The sequence below is a fragment of the Erigeron canadensis genome, chromosome 4 (assembly GCF_010389155.1).
Source record: "Erigeron canadensis isolate Cc75 chromosome 4, C_canadensis_v1, whole genome shotgun sequence".
Taxonomy (NCBI): domain Eukaryota; kingdom Viridiplantae; phylum Streptophyta; class Magnoliopsida; order Asterales; family Asteraceae; genus Erigeron; species Erigeron canadensis.
In genome coordinates, this window is record NC_057764.1 from 39,586,215 (window position 1) to 39,608,804 (window position 22,590).

The following is a 22,590-nucleotide window of genomic DNA, read 5'->3' on the forward strand; positions in this document are numbered from 1 at the left end:
GAGAAATCTAGTTGTCGAAGTTCACATCAACACGCTACCATTCCCCACTAGTTTAGGCACATCTTTAAGCCTATTATTTAGACATATCAATCATTTTCCTTTAATTATAACATTGAGTCCAACGAAAATATCTGAAATATTATCTGATTATTTAAAAAGTTGGTACAAAATCGTTGCTCCAAACTTTTTGTTAGAAAAAGACGTAAAGCTACCCAAAACCTTTTCTAGCTTATTAAATCCGTACTCATCGTGGTTTAATCATATATGTTTCGAATAACTCGTTCACAATTGTAAATAAAAAACTCATTAGTGAGATAATTTATAAAATAAACTAAGTAGTTTTTGTTTTAAATCAGCTTACAGTTCTTTCTCTAACAGAAAAATTTGGAGATGTTTCAGAATAGGAAAGACAAGATTCAATACCGACCGGCAACCGTGGAGCTAATTAGTTTGTTTCATTGGACTTCAAGAAGCCCAACTGAAATGGGCCCACGATCGGGCTTGAAGGAGTGTACCTGAAACTCTATACGAAGCTTGGCTCTTAATAGTGGGCCGGACTCACGTCTTGCGATAGGAAAAATGATTAACCATATATAAAATAAGGCATGGAGAACAACCACTGAACCAAATCGATTTTATGTTTAATAATTGCTAATTCTTTTATTTATCTTCAATGTGCAGATAAAGACAAAAAAAACACTATTTACATCCTATTCCCTTATTAGAGTAAATTTGTTAGGCCGGCCGCCTATATATAGCTAAAATTTTTGTTGATACATGGGTAGATTCAAAAGATAATTGAAAAGTACATATATGGCCATGAATTTTAAAGATGTTTTTAAATATTTTTAAAAATTATATTTATGTAAAAATAGAAATAAAAATTACTTTATAAGAAAAAACTTAATGCAAACACACTGGTTATTTTGTTTTTTTGTAAGGATCTATATATTGCTAGTAGATCTATCTAAGATTTTTTTATTCTTTATTAACTAACACTTCCTGAAACAAAATTTATCCATCTGTTACATGTATGCATAAGGTGATCCGAGGTTTCAAACAACCCGATTGGGCCATGATGTGAAATCACATAATGAACCGGTCAATATAGGTGACATGAGTTATACTTATCACTCAAGTGATATAAATAACCTTAATTTGTAGCTTAACTCCATATATGCAACTTGTTTGATGAAATCCTTCAAAGATCGACAACTATGGTTCACGACTGTTATGTTAATTAGCTGAACTAGATTCTTAATTTCAAATCTAAACATTAATTTGGACTAAGAATGCATCTGCTAGTAGACGTGATATATACCATGTACCTAACTAAGCAAACCGAAATTTAATATATAGTTCTAAAGATCTAGAAGTACTGGTTAATTAAGTGGATACCTATACAATATATAATATTGATCTATATGAAAACTTTATGATCACACTTAATTTTGTTACCAAATTACGGCGTCTTAAAGATATGGATATAAGTCTTTGTCTAAATGTCAATTATATATACAAAAAGTCTTTTTCTACCCGTGAGGCAGACATAACATGAAAATGATACTTATTTTGTTATATCAAAATAGGTATATGTGTTAATATCGAGTCAACAACTACTATACGGGTATATTGCAAGACAGCCTTTTTATTAGTGGAGCCAAGAACACGTACAATCGCAGATTTATTCTTGTTTAACACTCAAGATATATTCTAAGAGGGTGTTTGGAAATGCGTTTTGAAGTGATTATCTGATTATTACGTTTGTAAAACGTAGATAATTTACAAAATTGTTTGTGTGAAAAAGTGATTATATGCTATGAAAACGCAGTTTTGAAGAAGCATGTACCTACCTGCTTTTTCAAAACGCAGTTTTGAAAACGCATAATCTATTTTGAAAACGCATAATCTGTTTTGTAATCACAATAACAAACACCCCTAAAACATAGTTAAGCGGTGATTTATATGATTTAATAGCAATAATTAATCATATTGCGACTTGAGAACTGTTAAACGAATATCATCCGTAGATCTCGACTATTAATTATACGTATGATATAACATTCATTTCAATTATAGCACATATAGAAATATATTAGCTTGGAAGTGTAAAATATTGTACATTGAAATTTAATTAAATGAAAGATATTCATGATTCATCTAAAAATGAAGTCATGAAGGATTAGATATATAATTATTGATTGATAAGCTGATACATAATGACATATATTCATCCATAATTATAAAGATTCCTTCATTGTTGTATTTGATATGAAAAATCCATTACTTGGTGCAAAGAATACTTGCTTGATCAAACCTCTTGAACTTTAGTTTCCTTAGCCACATCAACTTCAACATCCTTCTTAACTTCATCAACAACTTTAGTATCCTTGGCCACATCAACACTTGCAACATCTTTTTTGACATCCTCAATTTCAAAAGCCGACACTGGAAAGGTCCTATAAAGGCCAGAAGTGGCCTTAAAAGTGATCTTTCCAGTAGGCGGATTATCAACAGTGATATCACTAAGTGTGATCCACATTAAAAGCTCTTTAGTCTTAACACCCGTTAGTTTCTTGATCTTGAACTTCTCAATGGTTGCGGTAACTTCTTTTCCGTAGGAAACTAGCTTTCCAATCTTTTCAAACTTGTGCTTCTTTTCTTTCTTTTGAATAAGCCACACGAAGCCAGTGCTTTCTATGTACCCACATTCAACAATGTCTTCTAATGGTAAGAGACCATTCGGTAGTCCCATTTCTGTGAGCAAAAACTTTGACTTTTCTTGACCAATTGCATCCCCATGGTAGATTTCTGATGCACTTGCTCTAATTTCTTCTGTTATGAGAGACATTTTCGCCTGTGGTGTGGATTGAGATCTTGATTTTTTGTTTTTTGTTATTGCTTAATGCTTATATGTTGTTTTTGTGAGATGGGTGAATTAATGATATTGAGGAGCTACGCTACTTATAGAATCCATTAGATAAAATGGGTCTTCATTACGACTATTATTACCAAAATGCCATTCTCAAGTTCTTTAATTTTATAAAGAAATTCCATAACTTTCGTTGGTGGATATCGTACATCTTTAACACTCCTTTTGTCCAACTTCAATTGTCATCGTTTTTACTTCTAACTTTTAACTGTAATTATTTTTGTTATATATATATATATATATATATATAATACTTCATAAATGGATTTAAAAATATAAGTTTTATAAACTATCATCTTAAAAAAGGAAAAAGATACTAATAATAGGAAAGATATATTAACTCAGAATTTTGGATATGGTCGCATTACGTATTGCAACGACAAAAAAACGAAAAAAAGATATGCATGACATGTGAACAACGACAATAGCGGCTAGGTAAGCCCCGACAATCCGTCCGTTGGTATGAGCATATATATCGGTTGTAAGAAAAACACAACTTTAGCTTAAAAATAGTAACTTTGAAATAAGTTAATAAAATTGTAGTATATGATATCCGTTTTTAATGGTATACATTCGATCAATATTTTCTTTAACATCAAATTTAGTTTTATAATTAGACTGAAGGAAGTGTCACCAACTTTGGCCGACTCTCGCCCCTTGTCACCATAAGTTGCCCCCACACCACCCCCTGGACGACTTTTGTGTTGCCCGACCTCCACAAGTCGCTCATTTGTGCTCCAAATTCGGCCAAAGTCGCTGTGACCCCCCCCCCCCCTCGCCGACTTCTCCTAAATCCACCGATTTCCACCTTTTTTACATACACTACTTCCCTACACCACATGACACAAGTCCCTCCACTCTCCAAAATTCACCAATTTTCACTTTTTTTAAGGGGCAACTCTTCTTACACCACATGACACATGGCGAAAGTCGCCCCTCCCTCCCTTTCTTCCCACTCCTCTTAGTCTTAAATATCCCAAATAATCCTAAACTATGACATGTAGTCAAGAATAAAATCAAGAGATTATACGTTCTCCTCCATAATAATGGAGTAATTATATACGAGCATACGAGAATTAGTGTAAAGACTTATTTTTCTAAATAATACGAGTAAAATAAAAATATATAACAAAACATATAGGTTTGAGAATTTATGAGCAATTAGTAACAAGTATCATCCATGCATCCTCTAGAATATATGGTAACTAGTTCTACGTACTATACTTCATACTTTAAACACGTGTCTCCTAAATCGAAGCAATGTGTTTTAGTCAAATATTATCTCGATCCTTTTTCTACCACAAACTTGAATGAAACATAACGATATGCATTAAATTTGAATCCCACGCCTTTTATTTCATGACATGAAATATATAGCAGTTATTAGCTAGTATATATACCATGAGAAGTAGTAAATTAGGTCGCCCATCCTTATGCATTACTCGTTATGTAATGGTGTCTAAATTTGACACATAAGAAAGAAAAAAAGTGGGAGCCATTTTAATTAATAATATGCTATAGATGAGTATTACATTACAGAATAATGAAAATATATATCAACAATAACAATACGGTTGGGGGCAATAATAGTGTCATAAATTTAAAGAGGTAGAAAGGTAGGTGTGAGATGCAACCAAAAACCGCACCTTATCATTCAATATAGTTGGGGAGGTCAACAATTTAATGATCCTTTATCTCCCCGGCCTATTGATTTTTCAGAATTTATTTTATGTGTACTAGCTACCACGTGTTATACAACTATACATACATACATACATGATGTTGATACAATTACATAAAAAGGCAGTTGATCATACACACACATGAACTTTTATCCCCTTTTTATACAAATATAATCTGACAAGGAGTTTAAGTTATTATACGATTATTATGTATAATTTATTGCACAGACTTCTCATGAACTTATAACGAATCCGCATAACACGTATATATATATTTGGTTAATTAAGTAGCTAGCAAAATTTTGTCGACATTATAAAGTGGAGGCACAATCAAATAGCATTGCTCTTTACGTATCATATTGCGTCTGTCTGGACTCGGGCCTATCAAGTTTTCAAGTGGTTTATAAGGCGCCTCTAGTTAACTAAGTAATAGAGCTAAATCGATAGTATTCACTTGTACGTAATTATAGACAGTTTTACCATCAAAAGGAAAGTTCTCAGATATATACTCAAAAATATTAAAGCAAAGTAAGTATTGATCACAATTTGTGTCATCGAGTAGCGATGGCAATTTCGCCACCCCAATTCTAGGGACATCCCTCGATCTCACTTCATCTATCTTTTTGGATAAAAGATAAATTTTAAGCTCGAAAAGTTTATTTTTATGTGGGAACTCACGTCCTATACTATGGCTTGGAACTTGGAAGGCATGTCGAAGTTTACCAACTACCTTAGCGGGGGTTGTTCACCTCATCTATATAGACAATTTGTCTCATTATATATGTCATAGTTTGAATTTTTGAGTTTTTTCTTTTTTAATTATTGATCGTAAATATTTTTGTTTGTATTATATGACATTTGATGTAACATGTGTGAACAAGTTAGGATTTAAATGTACTTTTCATTGATATAATTTACATCAAATATATATTATATAACATAAACAAACTTATTTACATCTAAAATTGAAAAAAATATATACTCAAACAGTTAAACTAAGATATTTAAAATGAGACGGATGTAATTACATATGTTTCGGGGGAGTGGGACCAGTGTTGTTATAGGCATTCAAGTGGGGTGAAAACTTTATCACATCTTAATTTTTTAATATTTTTTTCTAAACCAACACGTGATTTTTTGTTTTTTAAGCAATATTAAAAAAAAAAAACCAAAAAACTAGCATGTGACATGGTATTTCACCCTTTAGGTGTGCAACACCACAACCGTCATCTTTTCCTGGCAGTTTGATCATGGAATTAAAACACTTGTAGATGACTCATAAGGCCGGTGCTTATAGCAGTCCTAAACGAGCGTCTTTGGAGCCTAAGGACGCGGACGATCATTGACAACCATCTTCTTGTTTCATGCGTCTTCAACATTAGTCTTCCACAAGAATAGGGGGACACTCCAAGTGGGTCCAAACATCAATCTTTTACCTCTTTTTTTTTTTTTGGTTTTATATATGAGTGGAGTATATATAGGTGTATTTGTGTGTGTGAGATAAATTATAATTAATTGATGATGTGGCGAATAAGTTCCAAGAAGCTGTCCTTATAGACAATGAGTATTGAAGAAGCTCAAAGAAATTGACCCTTATAAGCAGAGTCCTAAATGTCAGGAAATGTACATACATAAAACGAATCAGTTTGCATAGAAACTAATAAGCGTAACAACTAATGAGAATAATATTCGTTATGCATTGTATACGTGAGACGCTCTCTATACATATATGGACCCATACATCAACAAAATAATAAGACTCAAATCGCATATTGATTATGAATTCTCGTAATAATATGTTCAATAAAGAATATGAATACAGCTCGGAAAAAATTAAAGAAGATTTGTCAATAGTTATCATCTTCAAAATCAAACATCGACGACCTCTGATCATGATACATTACTTTGGTCGCTGGCCTCATTGACATGGAATAATGATCATTAGACAAATAGTCATTTTTTGGTGATGAAACCATCATGGCTAGAGAACATTTTTTACTAGCATTTTGTGCACGATATGAAACACTAGTTACAAGAGGTGCATAATCAGAACGATGCTCGTTCATCTTATGAAGAGGACAATTGCAATTTCGATGGTATGGTCTTCTAGAAGGTCCCAAATCATCGGAATTTATGCATCCTTCAAATACACCAAAACCTTGAGAAAACAACATATATCCCATTGCATTTCCCGTGGCCATTTCGATATCTTGTCTATTTTATATAGATCACTTTCAACTCGATTGTAACTATATATATGAATATCTCTTTGGTCGAAAAATGATATATGAATGTGCTTAATTAGAAGAGATGTGACAATGGTTGTTAGTAGTGAATCTATATATATATATGAGTACATCTCTTTTGATTTGGACCTCAAAGTATATATATGTGTTACTTTGGTAATAAAAATGGGAAGGGTTAGTGGCCTACATGGGTACTTTTAATTATTTAGCCTACTAATTTTTCCCATCCTAGGAGCCTTGTCATGTGGTTGGTTATGTTGGCAGCTACATCTATAGTATGTGGTGGCCATAGAAAACAGTTTAAAGACAAATACCAACTTTGTTGATTTCCAAATACTATTTAACTAATTATTTGTATAGTAGCAATCGATCTTTTGATTCATAAAATATAATATTCCCCAATATATGCAAAATAATATACTTAGCAATATTTAATAATGTTCAAATTTGTAGTCATAAATATTAAATAATGTGGAAAACTAATACGTGTCGTAAACACGTTTATGTTGGGGAATGTTCGAAATTGTTTTTATTTAAGTGATTATCTGTTTTTTTTTTCTTTTTCAATTTGTTTGCTTATTTTGAAACACATGAGACAATCTAGAGAACAGTTACACGTGAAAGCTACTTACGTTGCTAGTTTGCTACTATGACATTAAAAACTATGTGAATCGGGCTTTTGGAGTTTTGGGTCATTTCGGTACCCAATAGGCCAACATACACCGAAATGGGCCGGTCAAGAGCCCAAGTGTTCCAAACTTCATAATATTTAAGTTTCGGCCACTTTCACACACCCTACAATAGTTATCTGATTACTTTAGAGTTTCAAAATATTGTTTACTTCTATTCTGGGTAAAAGATTGGTTTACCCCGAGTTTATTAATCAATCAAAACCAGGCGACATTGCTCATTGCCATATCGACTAAATAGTGTACATGCAAGTTGAAACAACCAAAAACCACCTAGGATGACATGCTATCCCCGTCTCTATCTAAACACTAACACAAAACGCGACTAGACAGAGATAACTACTATAAAACCATCTATGTTGTAGCCATACAAAATATTGTTTACTTGTTCATTTCACAATTTTACAAAAAACGGGTCAAATGGACTACCGACCCAAATGCAAAGCACGTTTACCAGCTTGGCTTCAATACTAGGAGTATTTTATAACTTCACAGTTCACAATTTAATTAACAACTTCGTATTAATTACTTTATTTCTATATGCAAGAAGAGGCATGCCGGGAACACAAAGGGGGATCTTCAACAGGAACCATATAATTTGTCCCAAATGAAAACAGTGTAGCTAAAATAATGTATCCGAAAAGATAGAAGCCATTGGCAATACATATATATTTGACGAGAATTCATTATACATGCTTAAAAACAACTTACACAAAACATTTTACTTAATTAAATGACATTTTAAAGTCGTAATCGATGAATACCCGAAAAAAATAAAACTTGATCCCCGTTACATACCAAACATGTTTTTATTCCTCCAACAAAAAAATGTTTTAGGGGTGGAAAATATAATCCTAAACCCGTAAATAACGCATCAGACCCACCGCCTCTTCCTCCAAAATACTGGTAATATTTATCAGAAATTTTTTGTAATTGCCGACCAGTTAACAACAATGGCCGGAGGTGGTAATAACAATAAACAAAAATTGAAAAACAAATCAAAGAATCGAAAACAATCACCATCTGTATTCATTGAAGGCGGTTTATTATCCGATTGGTCTCCATCTTCAAAAGGTAATTTTTTTTACATCATTATCATATATAGATTCATTTACCTTTTTTGTGATATTTTCATAAAATTCAATACGATTTTGTGTAGGGAAGGATAATAATAATAATAAGGGATATAGTGGTGGTGGTGGTGGTAAATCATCAGGTTCTGGTTCCAATTCAAAGCCTAAATTGAATGCTGTTGGTTATACCTATCCTCCGGTAATATATATTTTTGTAATTATCTTATGTGAATCTTTTGAAAAAGGTGTTAAAAATGTATCATGTCATGTAAATATTAGGATTTATAATAGATAGTGCAATGAATTTGCATAATCTTAAGAAATGTGTGCTTAGGCAAGTTTGAAACCTTTTCAACTTTAGAGCGTTAAGTGTGGATGGCTCGGCCGTCCCTTCCTTCACAACTCAGACATACCTTTGCTATGGTTCCACCAGTCGCCCGTATAAAAAAAGTTTTTTTTAGTGATGGTTATCGGTGTTTGATGCTCAGAGGGCCAGCTTACTCACAATTCGAGCCTACTCCGTGCCCATACCCAATGAGATAGGCAGCTTATTGTTAAAATCGGTGGGAATCAAACATGGGGCAACTCCTTTGGAGTAGACGGTCATTGGATCTGGAACAGCTTAATGTCTAATGGACAAGACCGTGTGTCTGGTGTGTATTGATTATCGACTCTGTTTGGGCTTTTGTGTGGAACGGGGGTTACACTCATTTCTCTTCTCTGATTCGGATGATTCTGTTTTGGCCTCTGAGAGGAATTTAAGTAGAATGACTGTGAGCGTAACCTCAGTTGTGCATAAGAGTTGAGTTCTATGTAAATTTCAACCATGAAAGCCATACTACTGAAAGTAATAGAGTTGACATGAGAAATCAAATAAAAGAGGGTGATTTCATTCATTTGGCTTCTTTTGTATGCAGATTTTGTATCTTGAATACTTGATCAAAAACTTGGTTCATAATTAAAGTAATGATAAAATACTCTATGATTGAGTTACTTGACGATGTTCAGTTGTTCACACGACATACTTATAAATTATTTGATATCAAGCTTGGATCAGGGAGTTAAACAGGTGGTTAGTGTCGTATTTTCGCAAATAATAGTTTTTTTCTCTAGTTTTGTTTTTTCGCAAAGAATTGTATGGCCTCTTTTCAGTTATCGTAATTATTCTTAGTGTGGGATGATTGGCTCAGCTTCACCAGATGTTTGACTGATTTTGGCCAATTTTATGTTTTCAGATTGATCTTCTTCCAGATGATGGTAGTGATGAAATCAACAAGTTGGAAGAGCCAGGATCTATTGATTTGGTTGATACCAAGGAAACCAAGATTGTTGCTTCTGTTGGCAGAGCAACACTGGCACAATATGAAACTGTCAAAAATACCTATGATTATGGTGCAAGTTCAGAAGCGGATGGTATCTTTCATAGAGGATTAGGATTTTGTGAGGAAGAAAAAGATCCATTTGTAGAAAACAAAGCTGGTTCTATTTCTGATTCGTCATCCTCAGAGGAAATAGAAACTGATTTATCGTCTCCTGAGAAAAATTCAGGATTCTTGTCCATTGGAGGCTTGAAATTATACACTCATGATGTATCTCATGATGGTGAGGGTGATGATGATAAAGATGAAGAAAATGATGAAGAAACCTCAGGCTCTTCAGAGTCCGAAGTTTCCTCTAACTCGTCTGATAGTGATGACTCATCTGATATAGACGATGAGATCGCTAAAGATTATATTGAAGGAATTGGTCGGAGTTTTAAAGATGCAAGTGATGAAGAGCATGCCGATGTTTATGGGGTTGATATTGATGAAACTATAAAGAGGTTGGGAGGGATCACACTTCAGGATGCATCAAGGGAGTATGGCATGAAGAAACCTCGGTCAAGAAAGAAAAGTGAAATTCAACCAAAATCTATCAAAGTTGAAAGTTGTACAGATGATTGGTCTGCTATAGACGATCTTATGTTTGTTAAAGATCCTCGAATTCTTTATGCTCAAAAGAAGAAACATGCTGCAAAATCGAGGGCTGAAAAGAGTAACCATTCTAGGAGATTTCCAGGTACATAATTGTTTTTATGGCTGTTGAGCTGTATCGTTTATTCAAATGTTATGTGTTAGTACTTAATAGCATAGTTTGAACTCCAGTGGTTGCATGTATTATAGAATCGTAACTGGTGAAAGCCTTGTAGTTTAACTCTTTGCCTTGAATTATGTTGCATATACTCTTCAGTGATCGTTTCAGGTGAGAAGAAGAAACAACGTCAAGATAAAATTGCTTCAAAGCGTCGAGAAAGAATGATAAAACGAGGTGTTGATCTCGAGCAAATAAATTTGGTAAGCATCAAATCAAGGAGCTCATCTTGCTTGTAGGTGTATTTTTCTTACTGAATATGCATTACATGTAGTTAATATACAAATGGGGCTTACCTAGTTAGGGACACTCCATTGTTTGTGTTGCTACCCCTGCTTATGAACGTTTGTTGGGTTCTGAAATGCAGAAATTAGAGCAGATGGTGCGGAACAATGGAGATATCATGTCATTTCAACTTATGCACTCTCGGGATTGTTCACAGGTATGCATTTGCCCTCACCTGCAAACAGAAGGCGCAAATGAAAAGGGCACATTTTCTTCTTACACATGAAAACTCATACAAGACATTAAGACATAGTTATACTTGGGTTAATGTTTCAGATCCAAAGATTGGCATCAATTTATCACTTACGTAGTGGCAGTCAAGGTTCGGGCAAGAGGCGGTAACTATACTTTTGGCAGTATCTATTTATTTTTATTTTTTTCCATTCATTTGAAATAAAAAGAACCCACACTTTTGTTAATTCTATACTTCTATATGTCATACCAAGTTAGAGTTTATTATGAAATTTCCTTTTTTTTGCTTGAGCCATATTTCTTGTAAAAACTCAAAGTTGTTCGCTTAGATCTTGTCTTTTACAGATTTGTGACTGTTACACGAACAGAACACACTGGGATGCCATCATCAGATGACAGGGTTCGCCTTGAAAAGGTAAGTAAATTACCAGCTCTCGAATTGTATGGTTAGAGGAGGCAATTGGGTAGGTACCGTTGGGTGACGTGTCAGAACAGGTAATTATGTTTTGTGTATATCTATCTTACAGTTAATTGGAGTCAGCAACGAAGAAGCTGACTTTTCAGTTAACACTACCCCATTTACCAAGATGAGCTCAAATAAAAGTAAGAAGGCTTCCAAAGGAACCTCTGGTTTAAGCCCGTTAGATTCGAGATTGACCAAAAGCAAGACTTTTAGTGAATCAAGCAAGAAGAAAAGGAGAGAGAACGACAAAACTGACACTTACGCTACACAACCCGTGTCATTTATCTCTAGTGGTAAGATGGAATCTGAATTAGAGGTGACACCCATTGATGAATCAAAGCTAAGACCCCAAACTGCCAGCTCGTCAAGCTATGGTGCTTTCGAGATGCACACAACGGGTTTTGGTTCAAGAATGATGGCAAAAATGGGGTATGTAGATGGAGGTGGGTTGGGGAAGGATGGTAAAGGAATAGCAGAGCCCATTCAAGCGATCCAACGGCCAAAATCACTCGGATTAGGAGCAATGGCTCCCGAAACAGAGCCTGTAGACACAACCCCACCACAAAGATTTAACAGGTCATCAGGCCAAAGCTCTAAGGGTACAGAAAGTAGGGGAAAATCTAGAAATCCACAATTCCGGTCGTTTGAAAGGCATACAAAAGGATTTGGGTCAAAAATGATGGCCAAAATGGGGTATGTTGAAGGGACGGGTCTTGGGAGAGACTCACAGGGCATTGTTGACCCTCTTGTGGCTAGCAGGCTTCCGAAATCTAGAGGTTTGGGTGCAAATGGTTAGCTGTATCTTTTCATCTGAGTAATTTATAGTCAGCAGCCAACAAAACTAGTTCTTCAGCAAAAAAACAACATAAGCGATAACATACCACGGAAAATACATGACCTTATTTTGTAAGTTGATTGTGTTTTAACATGTACCATGCAATCTTTATGCATTGGAATTCATGAATATTGCTAAACCAAGCAAGACCTTAATTTATATTTATATATACAATATTTCTGTTGCGTTGTTACTCCTTCAAACAAGTCATGACCATGATGTAACTTCTTGTTGTATCATTGTGTGCTTATTGAAGAAATAGTCGAACAGGTCATTGCTCTTAATCTGAGTGATTTTTGTTGCACAATTTGAATATAATTGTTCCTTTATATGGAAATCATATATGGGTTATGGAGGTTTCAACGCACAAGTTGTGCTAGATGCCATCACGATTCTGATCTTAAGGCCCAGATTCTGATGACGTACCATATCCTCGTGAATAAGACTCCGTTTTGTGACCAAGAATACAAAACTCCTCATCCAGGCAATCATACTTTGGTTGTAGTATCATGTTTCAATCAAATGATAAACACTACAACTCTTTAGCGAGCTAACATTACATCATGACAACAGAGCCCGGGGATAACATATGTATATGCTATCACAGTAGGATATCATATGAATACCTGTATCTATAGCATGGTATCGCGTAAGGCGGTGGTGATGGTGATGACGCTCTGGTGGTGAGGGCGACGGGTGTTGATGGCAACGACTATTGGTGGTGATAACAATGTTGAGTGGTGTAGGTCAATATATTCTTGCAAGAATTTATCATGCTTGGTATTGTCGATAATGGTTTGTATATCACTTCTTAGTATATGAATGCTCTGCACACTGTCAGGACATCTTTGTTTTCATATGAAGTTGAAGACAACCAAACCTCACAGTTTATAGGAATATACCAAACTTAGCAGACAACCAATTACACCTAGTACCAGAATAGGATCAAGAAGGTCCATATTTCATGGCTCTCTATTCTCATTTGCATGTACTAGTAACAGTCAAAACACTACAGGAATTCAAATACTCCATTCATTCTCCAGGAAATTTGGTTTTACTCCTCGTATCTTATATTCCCCGAATTCTGCTAATTCTGTATACCTTCAAAAAGTTTATTATTTTTTAGTTTAAGTTTTTAACTTTCAATTTTTAGATCAATATATTTTTTATAAACATCCATATAATAATATAATTATAATTATCTACCAATATATATATAACAAGGTCCTAAATTCTTTTATTTTTATAGAGAAACAAATACCGTTAGATGAGTTCAAACTTTTAATTACAACCTTTAGATTAAAATAATAGTATCATTACCAAATTTATTATTAGGTAAACACAACATTAGCCCTTCTACTTTATATATTATACAAAATACAAAATATAACTTTATGTATTAAATATTAATATATAAATTTAACAAAAACATGCGTATGTTTTTTATTTCCCCATACAATCTATTATAAGTTATGTTTCCTTAATACTAGCAGAGAATTTAATTAATTTAATGTTATCAAATAATTAATATTTCATATTACGTCTGAAGCTTTCTCCAAAAAATTTCTTTTAATAATTTACTAGCTTATTCAAAACCTCTTAATATATGACAACGATTAAATCTAAATAAATATTTATAAACTTTTAAATTCACAATAATAATATCATATTCTTTGTCATTGAAAAATGTTCACAAATAAACTTGTCAGCCATAAACTAAAAAATATGCATGTAACACGTATATTCCAATAAGTGTGTTAAAAAAGGGTAAATACCCAAAAACTTCTTATATTGTAGATGAATATTTTCCCTAAAGTTAACGACCCTGCAGCGCTGCCTGGTGATGATATCACAAGTTCACTATTAGTTAGTTATGAGATATTAAATACATATCATTATTAACATTAAGTTATAATTACATAACTTTTTACTTATATATTAGGAGCACCAAATGTGTTATTTTAATTTATGCATCACATTAATTAAAACAAATTCATGTAATATTTGTATCAACCCATTCTAAATGAAATATTTGTCGAATATTCGTATCATTTACACCACATTATAAATACAAATATATAAAACTTTATATATAAATGAAAATATAGTATACAGTATAAATGATTTTATTTATTTATAAGTTATATACATTAAAATATACGAAGTACCATTATTGTATTAAAATATATAAAATATAAAAGACCTTGTAAGCCACATTTATTTCTTATAAAACTATTTGGATCAAAAGTGTTATTGACTAAATCTTTAGCCAATGATCATATCATCAAAATGATCTAATGGTAGAAAAGAAAAGATTAAATTCAATCAATGGTCATTACTTTTCCAATTTATAATTAAGGGTTTTGTTTTAATATATATTAAAGATTGATAAAATCAACTTATGACTTAGGGTAAAATACCAAAAAAAAAATAATAATATTTTTGAAATTTAAAGTTTAAAATAAGTTAAAGAAATCATAATAAACTTTTAATACAAAATTCGAATGACAATTAATAACAAAGAGTTTAATAATATAACTCGTATCTATAATACCTTATAAAAAAGGAATCAACTCCCGAAAATCTCAGATAAGATATTGAAATACTTAAAATACCTTTTTTCTTTAGTCATTAATTTAAACATCTCCGTTTAATATACTTATAATACCCTTAATAAAATAATTTATAACATAAATCCATCGATCCTTAAAATAACTATACCTCCTTTAACATCAACTACTTTTATATTCACCACCATTGTCACCACCACCTAACACTGCTACCACCAATGTTGCCACATTGCGTTGTATTATAACTTTAGCTTTCAGAATTAATCCTTAGATTTGATTACATGAAATGAAATTTTTTTATATATATATTGATTTTATAACATATGATGGGTTTCACTTGTATTTAATTTCATATGGTAATAATCATCATATATATCAAATCGATAAATACGACTAATACCAATCGATTAGAATATTGTCAAAAACATATAAAAACACCTTTAATTTTACTATGTCTAAATATATATATATATATATATATATATATCTTATATTTAATTTAATATATCATCATTGAATATGAGCCGTTGCTTAACAATGATGATTTAATCGAGGTCGGTGTCTCATGGTTAATTTCTTTGACCTTGTGATGTTTCACTCATATTTATGTTTCACTTCTCACATTTGTAGGTTATATTATTGGGGTTGGATGGGCTTCAAGATTTTTGGGTTTTATTCAAAGATTTATTTTTGCTTTTCTATATATTTTGTGGTGTTAGTTTATATCTTAATTTTGATTATAAATGCCATAATGCTCAATGAAAAATTGTTTATTTGTACATTAAATCATTTTAGCATCTTACAAATTAACTTGACATTTTGTGCATCTTAATATTAATTAATACATATTCAACGTCTTTTTATCTATATTTGTCGATTTACGATTATCATACCATGATAACATGTTACGTTATTAATAATATATCTTATACTCGCGTATTACGTGGGACAATAATCTAGTTTTCAATATATGTGAACCTAGTTAAAAGAACTTTCATTATAGCTAAGTTGGAGCTGTCAACAAGATGTCAGTTAATGGGGTCGGTTTAAACAGGTTATTTAAAGGAGAGATTGGGGATGGAAGTGTGATTCGATTTTGGATTGATGCATGGGCATGTGAGGAACCACTTAAAGATCGTTTTCCCCTTTTATTTAAACTTGATAAGGAGAAGAAAAGTACTGTGAAAGTTATGTTTGAGGCTGGAAACAGAAGTTTCGGGGGTTTCTCTAACGGGTCTCGGGCTCCTTCAATGGAAGAGCTGGAGGAATGGAACAACTTTACTCGTCTAATGACGCCTCTTGTTTTGGATTGCCACCGAGACAAATGGAGGTGGGTTGGGGGTTCAGACGGAAAATTTTCAGTAAAAAGTGTCAAAGTTTTCTTGAAAAGTGGCGTTGATTATAGCGATAGATTTATTTTTAAGTGGTCGAAATGGGTGACTAAGGAATGCAACGTGTTCATGTGGAGAGTCTCTATGGATCGGTTGCCTACTATGGTGGCTCTAAAGGCCAGGAAGTGTACTTTTGACGGCACTAGCTATGTGTTTTGTGAAGAAGCAGAAGAAACTATAGAACACCTTTTATGTTGCTGTGACTTGGCGGTCTCAATTTGGTATAGAGTTGGCATGTGGTGCAAGGTTAGTCCTATTTTCTTTTTCTCGACTAGAGATATATTTGAAATCCACAAATATGTGGATCTTGATAAGAAAAGTAGGAAGATTTTCAAAGGAATTATATTTGTGGCATGTTGGTGTCTATGGAGGGCTAGGAACGAGAAGAAGTTTGAACGGGAGACGGTCGGGGTTGAGAAAGTGTTTCAAGAGATAAAAACCTTTAGCTTTCAATGGTACAAGAATAGATCGAGGAATTCCTATCTTAGTTGGCAAGAATGGAACTCGTTCAATGTTTATTAATAGTTGTATATTCTTGTGATTTTGGCGGCCACTTCTCAATTTGAGTGAGTTGGCGAATTTGTTAATAAAAGTTTCTTTTTCAAGAAAATGCTAGGCTTTTATAAACTCATATTTATGAGTTTTGTCAAACTCATTTATTAAAACAAATAATTTGAACGGATTATATTTTCATTCCACACATATAAATAATAATCCACACCAAACACACCCTTCTAAATTATAACTATTGACTAAAATTATAAACAATCACTCGGAATATCCAGTTGGTAAAAGAACGAATTTAAAAGTCCATAATACTTCATAACCAAAAGATATATAAAAAAGGTGTCAAGCTTGGCTAATGGCTTTGTTGTCGGTGACAACGTGGACGGTACGTTGTCACGTTCATTTACTTGTAACCACTTTTTTTTTATATATAGTATATTCCGTAAAGCTCAAGTTTCATATCTAATATGAATTAAGTTAAAATGAGAAACTTCTTACATATTAATATTTTAATACTTATAAAAAATATTTAAATATTTTGAATGTTAGACTTTTACTTAAATATTTTGAATGTTAGACTTTTATGTTAATAAAATGTTAAAATGTGAAAGATTTTTTATTTAAGTTTAAATGAAGAATAATCTTTATATTCACTTGACTTTACATTTTAATAATAATTAGTAGACAAATTTTATAAGTAAATTTGAAGCAATCTTAACCTTTACATTAAATAAAAGGTTACAAAGCATTCACGTATATATTATATTGTATCAATTGCATAAAAATTGTGAATGACTAAATATAGTTAGTTTATCATAATGTGTTTATTTATAAACCCTTATAAAGAGTATTGGGATTAAGTTTTACACCTCCTCCTCTAAATGCCGAAATTACCCTATCAAAATTTAAACCCACAAAAAAAATATATCATAAAAAAAAACTCATATCATTTTTTCCAGCCGATTTCTCTATCGCAACTCTTGCCATCAATTCATCACCATCAACAATTAAATCACAAGCCCTCTCTCGCCGGATTCATCGCCCCCAACCACCGCCGCCGGATTTCCCACCATCAACATGGTTTTTTCTAATATTGACAGCTGCCTTCTAGCCGCCGCAACACGCGGGCACCAGGTTAGTTGATTATTCAAGTGTATTACGTGAGTATGGTGGTAGTATTGTTTAAAGTGTTTCTTTACTCCCTTTCTTTTTTATTTTATTGTGTGTAAGACAAGCCACATCACAATTAAATCGAGACATTTTACCCAATATTTTTCTCACTCAAAAACAAGATCACCGACGAAACTTTCATTACACCAAAAATCCTATATCCCTTCTCCCCGAAATCCCCATTATCTTACAAATCATCATCACCTTCATTGAGGGAAGCAATTTTCTTCCCTCAAATTCTTCATCATAATCAATCATCATAAGGTTAGTCAAATCTATCTTCATTATTACATTCAGTTTCATTGTTTTCAATACTTTCCTTTTGCATTTTCAAGATTTAGTTTTGTTTACAATTTAGTCAACTATTAAAAGTCAACATTCAATTGGTTTTTTCACAGATCTGATAAAAATGGAAACTTTTGAAAAAATCAAGATCTGGGTATTGTTCATCAGCTTGATATCTCAACTGGGTCATGGCTATTATCTTCCTGGGAGTTACCCACATAAATACATTGTAGGTGATACATTATCTGTAAAAGTCAACTCTTTGACTTCCATCGATACTGAAATTCCTTATAGTTATTATAGTTTGCCCTTTTGTCAACCTATAGAAGGTGTTAAGGATAGTGCAGAGAATCTTGGTGAGCTTTTAATGGGAGATAGAATTGAAAATTCACCTTATAAGTTTAAGATGCATACTAATGAATCTGAAATCTTTCTTTGTCAAACGAAACCTTTGTCGAGTGATGAGTTTAAGTTGTTAAGTACTAGGATAGATGAAATGTATCAAGTTAATGTGATCCTTGATAATTTGCCCGCGATTCGGTATACTAAGAGGGATGAGTTTTTGGTGAGGTGGACTGGGTATCCCCTCGGGATCAAGGTCCAAGATACGTATTATGTGTTTAATCATTTGAAGTTTACGGTTCTTGTTCATAAGTATGAAGAAACGAATGTGGCGAGTGTGATGGGTACTGGGGATGCTGCTGAGGTGATTCCTTCTGTTGATAAGTCGGGATCTGATATTCCTGGGTATATTGTAGTTGGATTTGAGGTTACGCCCTGTAGTTACCAGCACAATGCCGAGTCTGTGAAGAACTTGAAAATGTATGGTAAATACCCGTCTAAAATTACGTGTGAACCCAACACGGTGACTATGGGAATAAAAGAGAACCAGCCCGTGGCTTTTAGTTATGAAGTTGAATTCGTTGAGAGTGATATCAAATGGCCATCAAGATGGGATGCGTATTTGAAAATGGAAGGAGCAAAAGTACACTGGTTTTCGATCTTAAATTCACTTATGGTGATCACTTTCTTGGCTGGAATTGTGCTTGTAATATTCTTGAGAACCGTGAGACGGGATTTGACTCATTATGAAGAGTTGGACAAAGAGGCCCAAGCCCAGATGAACGAAGAATTGTCCGGCTGGAAACTTGTAGTAAGTGATGTATTCCGTGTTCCCAGTTATCCTGCACTTTTGTGTGTAATGGTAGGAGACGGGGTTCAGATTCTTGGAATGGCGATTGTCACAATCTTGTTTGCTGCTCTTGGGTTCATGTCTCCTGCTTCCAGAGGGACCCTGCTCACCGGTATGCTTTTCTTTTATATGATTCTTGGAATCTTGGCCGGTTATGTTGCTATTCGTATGTGGAGAACTGTTTTTACTGGTGATCATAAGGGATGGGTGTCAGTTTGTTGGAAAGTTGCTTGTTTCTTTCCGGGCATTGCATTTTTGATTCTTTTTGTGTTAAATTTTCTCTTGTGGGGCTCACACAGCACTGGTGCCATACCCTTTTCGCTATTTGTCATCCTAATTTTGCTATGGTTTTGCATTTCTGTGCCGCTTACTCTTGTTGGAGGTTACTTTGGTGCAAAGGCACCACATATTGAGTACCCTGTTAGAACCAATCAGATACCCCGTGAAATCCCTGCCCAAAAGTACCCATCGTGGCTCTTGGTTCTTGGTGCGGGTACACTTCCATTTGGAACTCTGTTCATTGAGCTTTTCTTCATCATGTCTAGTATATGGATGGGTCGTGTCTACTATGTTTTCGGTTTTCTGTTCATTGTGTTGATCCTTCTTGTGGTCGTTTGTGCTGAGGTATCGTTGGTCTTGACCTACATGCATCTTTGTGTTGAGGATTACAAGTGGTGGTGGAAGTCATTTTTCGCTTCGGGTTCAGTTGCATTATACATTTTCTTGTACTCAATAAACTACCTTGTTTTTGACCTCAAGAGCTTAAGCGGGCCTGTTTCAGCTACACTATACTTAGGTTACTCGTTGTTCATGGTTCTAGCCATTATGCTTGCAACTGGCACTGTTGGGTTCCTTTCTTCTTTTTGGTTCGTTCACTACTTGTTCTCTTCAGTGAAACTCGATTAAGATTCGACAGAGTGTAAGATGAATTTGGATGAAAATGGGAATAAGCCTGTCTGAGGTTTTTTTAATTTTTCTTTTGTTGTTAGAAATGGGAACTATAGTTACGTAGTTTTTAATCTTGATTTTATCTTGGATTCTTTATCCATTGAATATGAAGTTACGTGTTTTTTGTTAGTTTGTATGTCATATCTTCCAATTGGTTTCTATATATATATTTGATTCAATCATTGTTGCGGATCATGTTAATCATATATAGTTGGATAACTTTTGCCAGGTTTGAGTGTGCATAGTTGCTTCTGATCTTGTAAAATTAGTTAGCATAATAGATACCAGGAACCATAATTATGAACAAAAAACGCCAATAACTCATGGTTGGTGATGGACTTTTATGGAGATTGATTATAAGGGCAATAGTCTCGGTCCAGTTTGCTTCAACTTTTGACATTGTTAAGCTGAAATTATTATATGATCAAGTTAGACTAGTCGATGTGGAACTTGATAAAACAATGTCGTTTTGACTGTCTTTGCACAGTTAAAGACAGAAAGAGTTAAGTCTTGGTTATAACCTCATGACTTTATAATCGCAGACATTTGAGATTTTTTTTGGTTATTGATGTTGTCATTAGGCTTGATTTAGTTTGGAGTTAGTTTGGCATTGTAGTCCTTGTCCCAACCAATCAGGCCATATAACAAGAAATGGGAAATCTTGTCAACCATCATTGTTGAGCTGGTGGAACAAAGCCCTGAATTCAAACTCTTCAAGGAAGTTTGATGATTGAAGAAACTAGATGGTTTAGGCTAAAATGTAGTGCCAAAATGTAGCTAATCGTCTAAATTGGATACATGTAACGTTTGCCAAGGGCTTGGGAGTTGGGTCTACCCTCAAAGATGTCATAGCAATGGCGCTGCCATGCTGTTTGTTTGTGTTTGAATACCTGAATACCATGGCATGCGTCTTGATTATGGGTTGGACCAGTTTGACTTGGTAAGCAAACTCGTTTATGCTTGAGGTCTTAGGTTACATATTACTATATTAGACCTCTTGGCCATGATTACATTAAGGCCTTTGAATTAGCTACATTTTCGGGTAAAAAGAAATTGCTAATGCTTTGTTTTAGAATTAGACCCATGATTACATTAAAAATTAGACCTCATGTATAATATGATTTGAGCCACAATTACCAGATTCTTGACATTGTTAGTCCGTCCTCTTAGTTTTAAAATTAATATCGGCCTTTAACTGCAAAAGTAATCTGTTTTCAGGTAAAAAGAAATTTGCTAATGCTTTGTTGAAATACATATCGATCTGGAATACATATTTTGAGCATGAGACAGACATAGAGAATTTATCATTTTTCTTTTTGTAATAAATATATATACCCACTTACATAATAGAAAATATCAACATCGAACTTGACAAGGCAACTTGCCCGAACCTGTGTGGGCCGAAAGGGAAGGGTGTAGAGGGTGGTGCGGCCGGTGTCGAGATACCAAATCAGCTTTAGGGCAGGTCAGGTGTGACCTCTCACACTCATGTTCCAAATTATTTTAAATGAAAATTGAAAGTTTGAAATCATTGGATCAATATAAATCGAAAAATGAAAGTTCCTTTTCTTCTATGAGTCAATACATTTATTAGTCACAGTATAATATTGAGATTCTTACATACTACAACATAGATTTTAAAATAGCACCTAATGGTATATGTTTCTTTTCTTACTATCATGAAAATTGACCTATTTAGAGTTTCGGATTTCAATGTTTCGAAGTTAATGCTTATAGCGATCGGTGCTACCCAATTCTATAGCGATCGATGACCAGCTAGCCATGTTACATCACGATGTCTATAGTTATGAGTCACTATATTATTACTGTGTTGCTACAGAAACTTGCCAAAGGCCCACAGTTTTATGATTCGTTTCATATATAAGTCAGTTTGTTTAACTAAAAGTGGGATACATGTTATATATATTTATTAGTTCATCCAGAGTGCCGTATAAAACATGTGATTTTAAAATGCTAGTACTTATGATGCTTGTCTAGCG

At 33.6% G+C, this 22,590-nt stretch overlaps 3 protein-coding genes across 4 annotated transcripts; 2 read left to right on the forward strand and 1 right to left on the reverse strand.

Moving 5' to 3' along the window:
• Positions 1-2,129: 2,129 nt before the first annotated feature.
• On the reverse strand, positions 2,130-2,934 carry LOC122596007. Its single transcript, XM_043768502.1, has one exon. It carries the CDS (start codon positions 2,849-2,851, stop codon positions 2,312-2,314), a length of 540 nt encoding a protein of 179 aa, XP_043624437.1. The 5' UTR covers positions 2,852-2,934; the 3' UTR covers positions 2,130-2,311.
• A 5,412-nt stretch (positions 2,935-8,346) lies between these two features.
• On the forward strand, positions 8,347-12,712 carry LOC122598306. Of its 2 annotated transcripts, none has more exons than XM_043770897.1 (8): positions 8,347-8,623; positions 8,709-8,821; positions 9,858-10,680; positions 10,852-10,955; positions 11,120-11,194; positions 11,314-11,375; positions 11,575-11,644; positions 11,757-12,712. In XM_043770897.1, the coding sequence occupies exons 1-8, from the start codon at positions 8,503-8,505 to the stop codon at positions 12,486-12,488; spliced, it is 2,100 nt and encodes a 699-aa protein (XP_043626832.1). In that variant the 5' UTR covers positions 8,347-8,502; the 3' UTR covers positions 12,489-12,712. The 2 variants fall into 2 exon arrangements, with proteins under 2 accessions (XP_043626832.1, XP_043626833.1); XM_043770898.1 differs by having other exon boundaries at positions 10,864-10,955.
• A 5,562-nt stretch (positions 12,713-18,274) lies between these two features.
• LOC122595536 (transmembrane 9 superfamily member 11-like) lies at positions 18,275-20,719 on the forward strand. The gene is made up of 2 exons (XM_043767909.1): positions 18,275-18,429; positions 18,564-20,719. Exon 2 carries the CDS (start codon positions 18,575-18,577, stop codon positions 20,546-20,548), a length of 1,974 nt encoding a protein of 657 aa, XP_043623844.1. The 5' UTR covers positions 18,275-18,429; positions 18,564-18,574; the 3' UTR covers positions 20,549-20,719.
• The last annotated feature ends 1,871 nt before the right edge of the window (positions 20,720-22,590 follow it).

Coding starts and splice junctions, on each gene's coding strand:
- LOC122598306 (XM_043770897.1), top strand. CDS start 8,503: ATGGCCGGAGGTGGTAATAACAATAAACAAAAATTGAAAAACAAATCA. Junction 10,956..11,119: donor ATCTCGAGCAAATAAATTTG/GTAAGCATCAAA, acceptor TCTGAAATGCAG/AAATTAGAGCAGATGGTGCG. Junction 11,195..11,313: donor ACTCTCGGGATTGTTCACAG/GTATGCATTTGC, acceptor TTAATGTTTCAG/ATCCAAAGATTGGCATCAAT.
- LOC122596007 (XM_043768502.1), bottom strand. CDS start 2,851: ATGTCTCTCATAACAGAAGAAATTAGAGCAAGTGCATCAGAAATCTAC.
- LOC122595536 (XM_043767909.1), top strand. CDS start 18,575: ATGGAAACTTTTGAAAAAATCAAGATCTGGGTATTGTTCATCAGCTTG.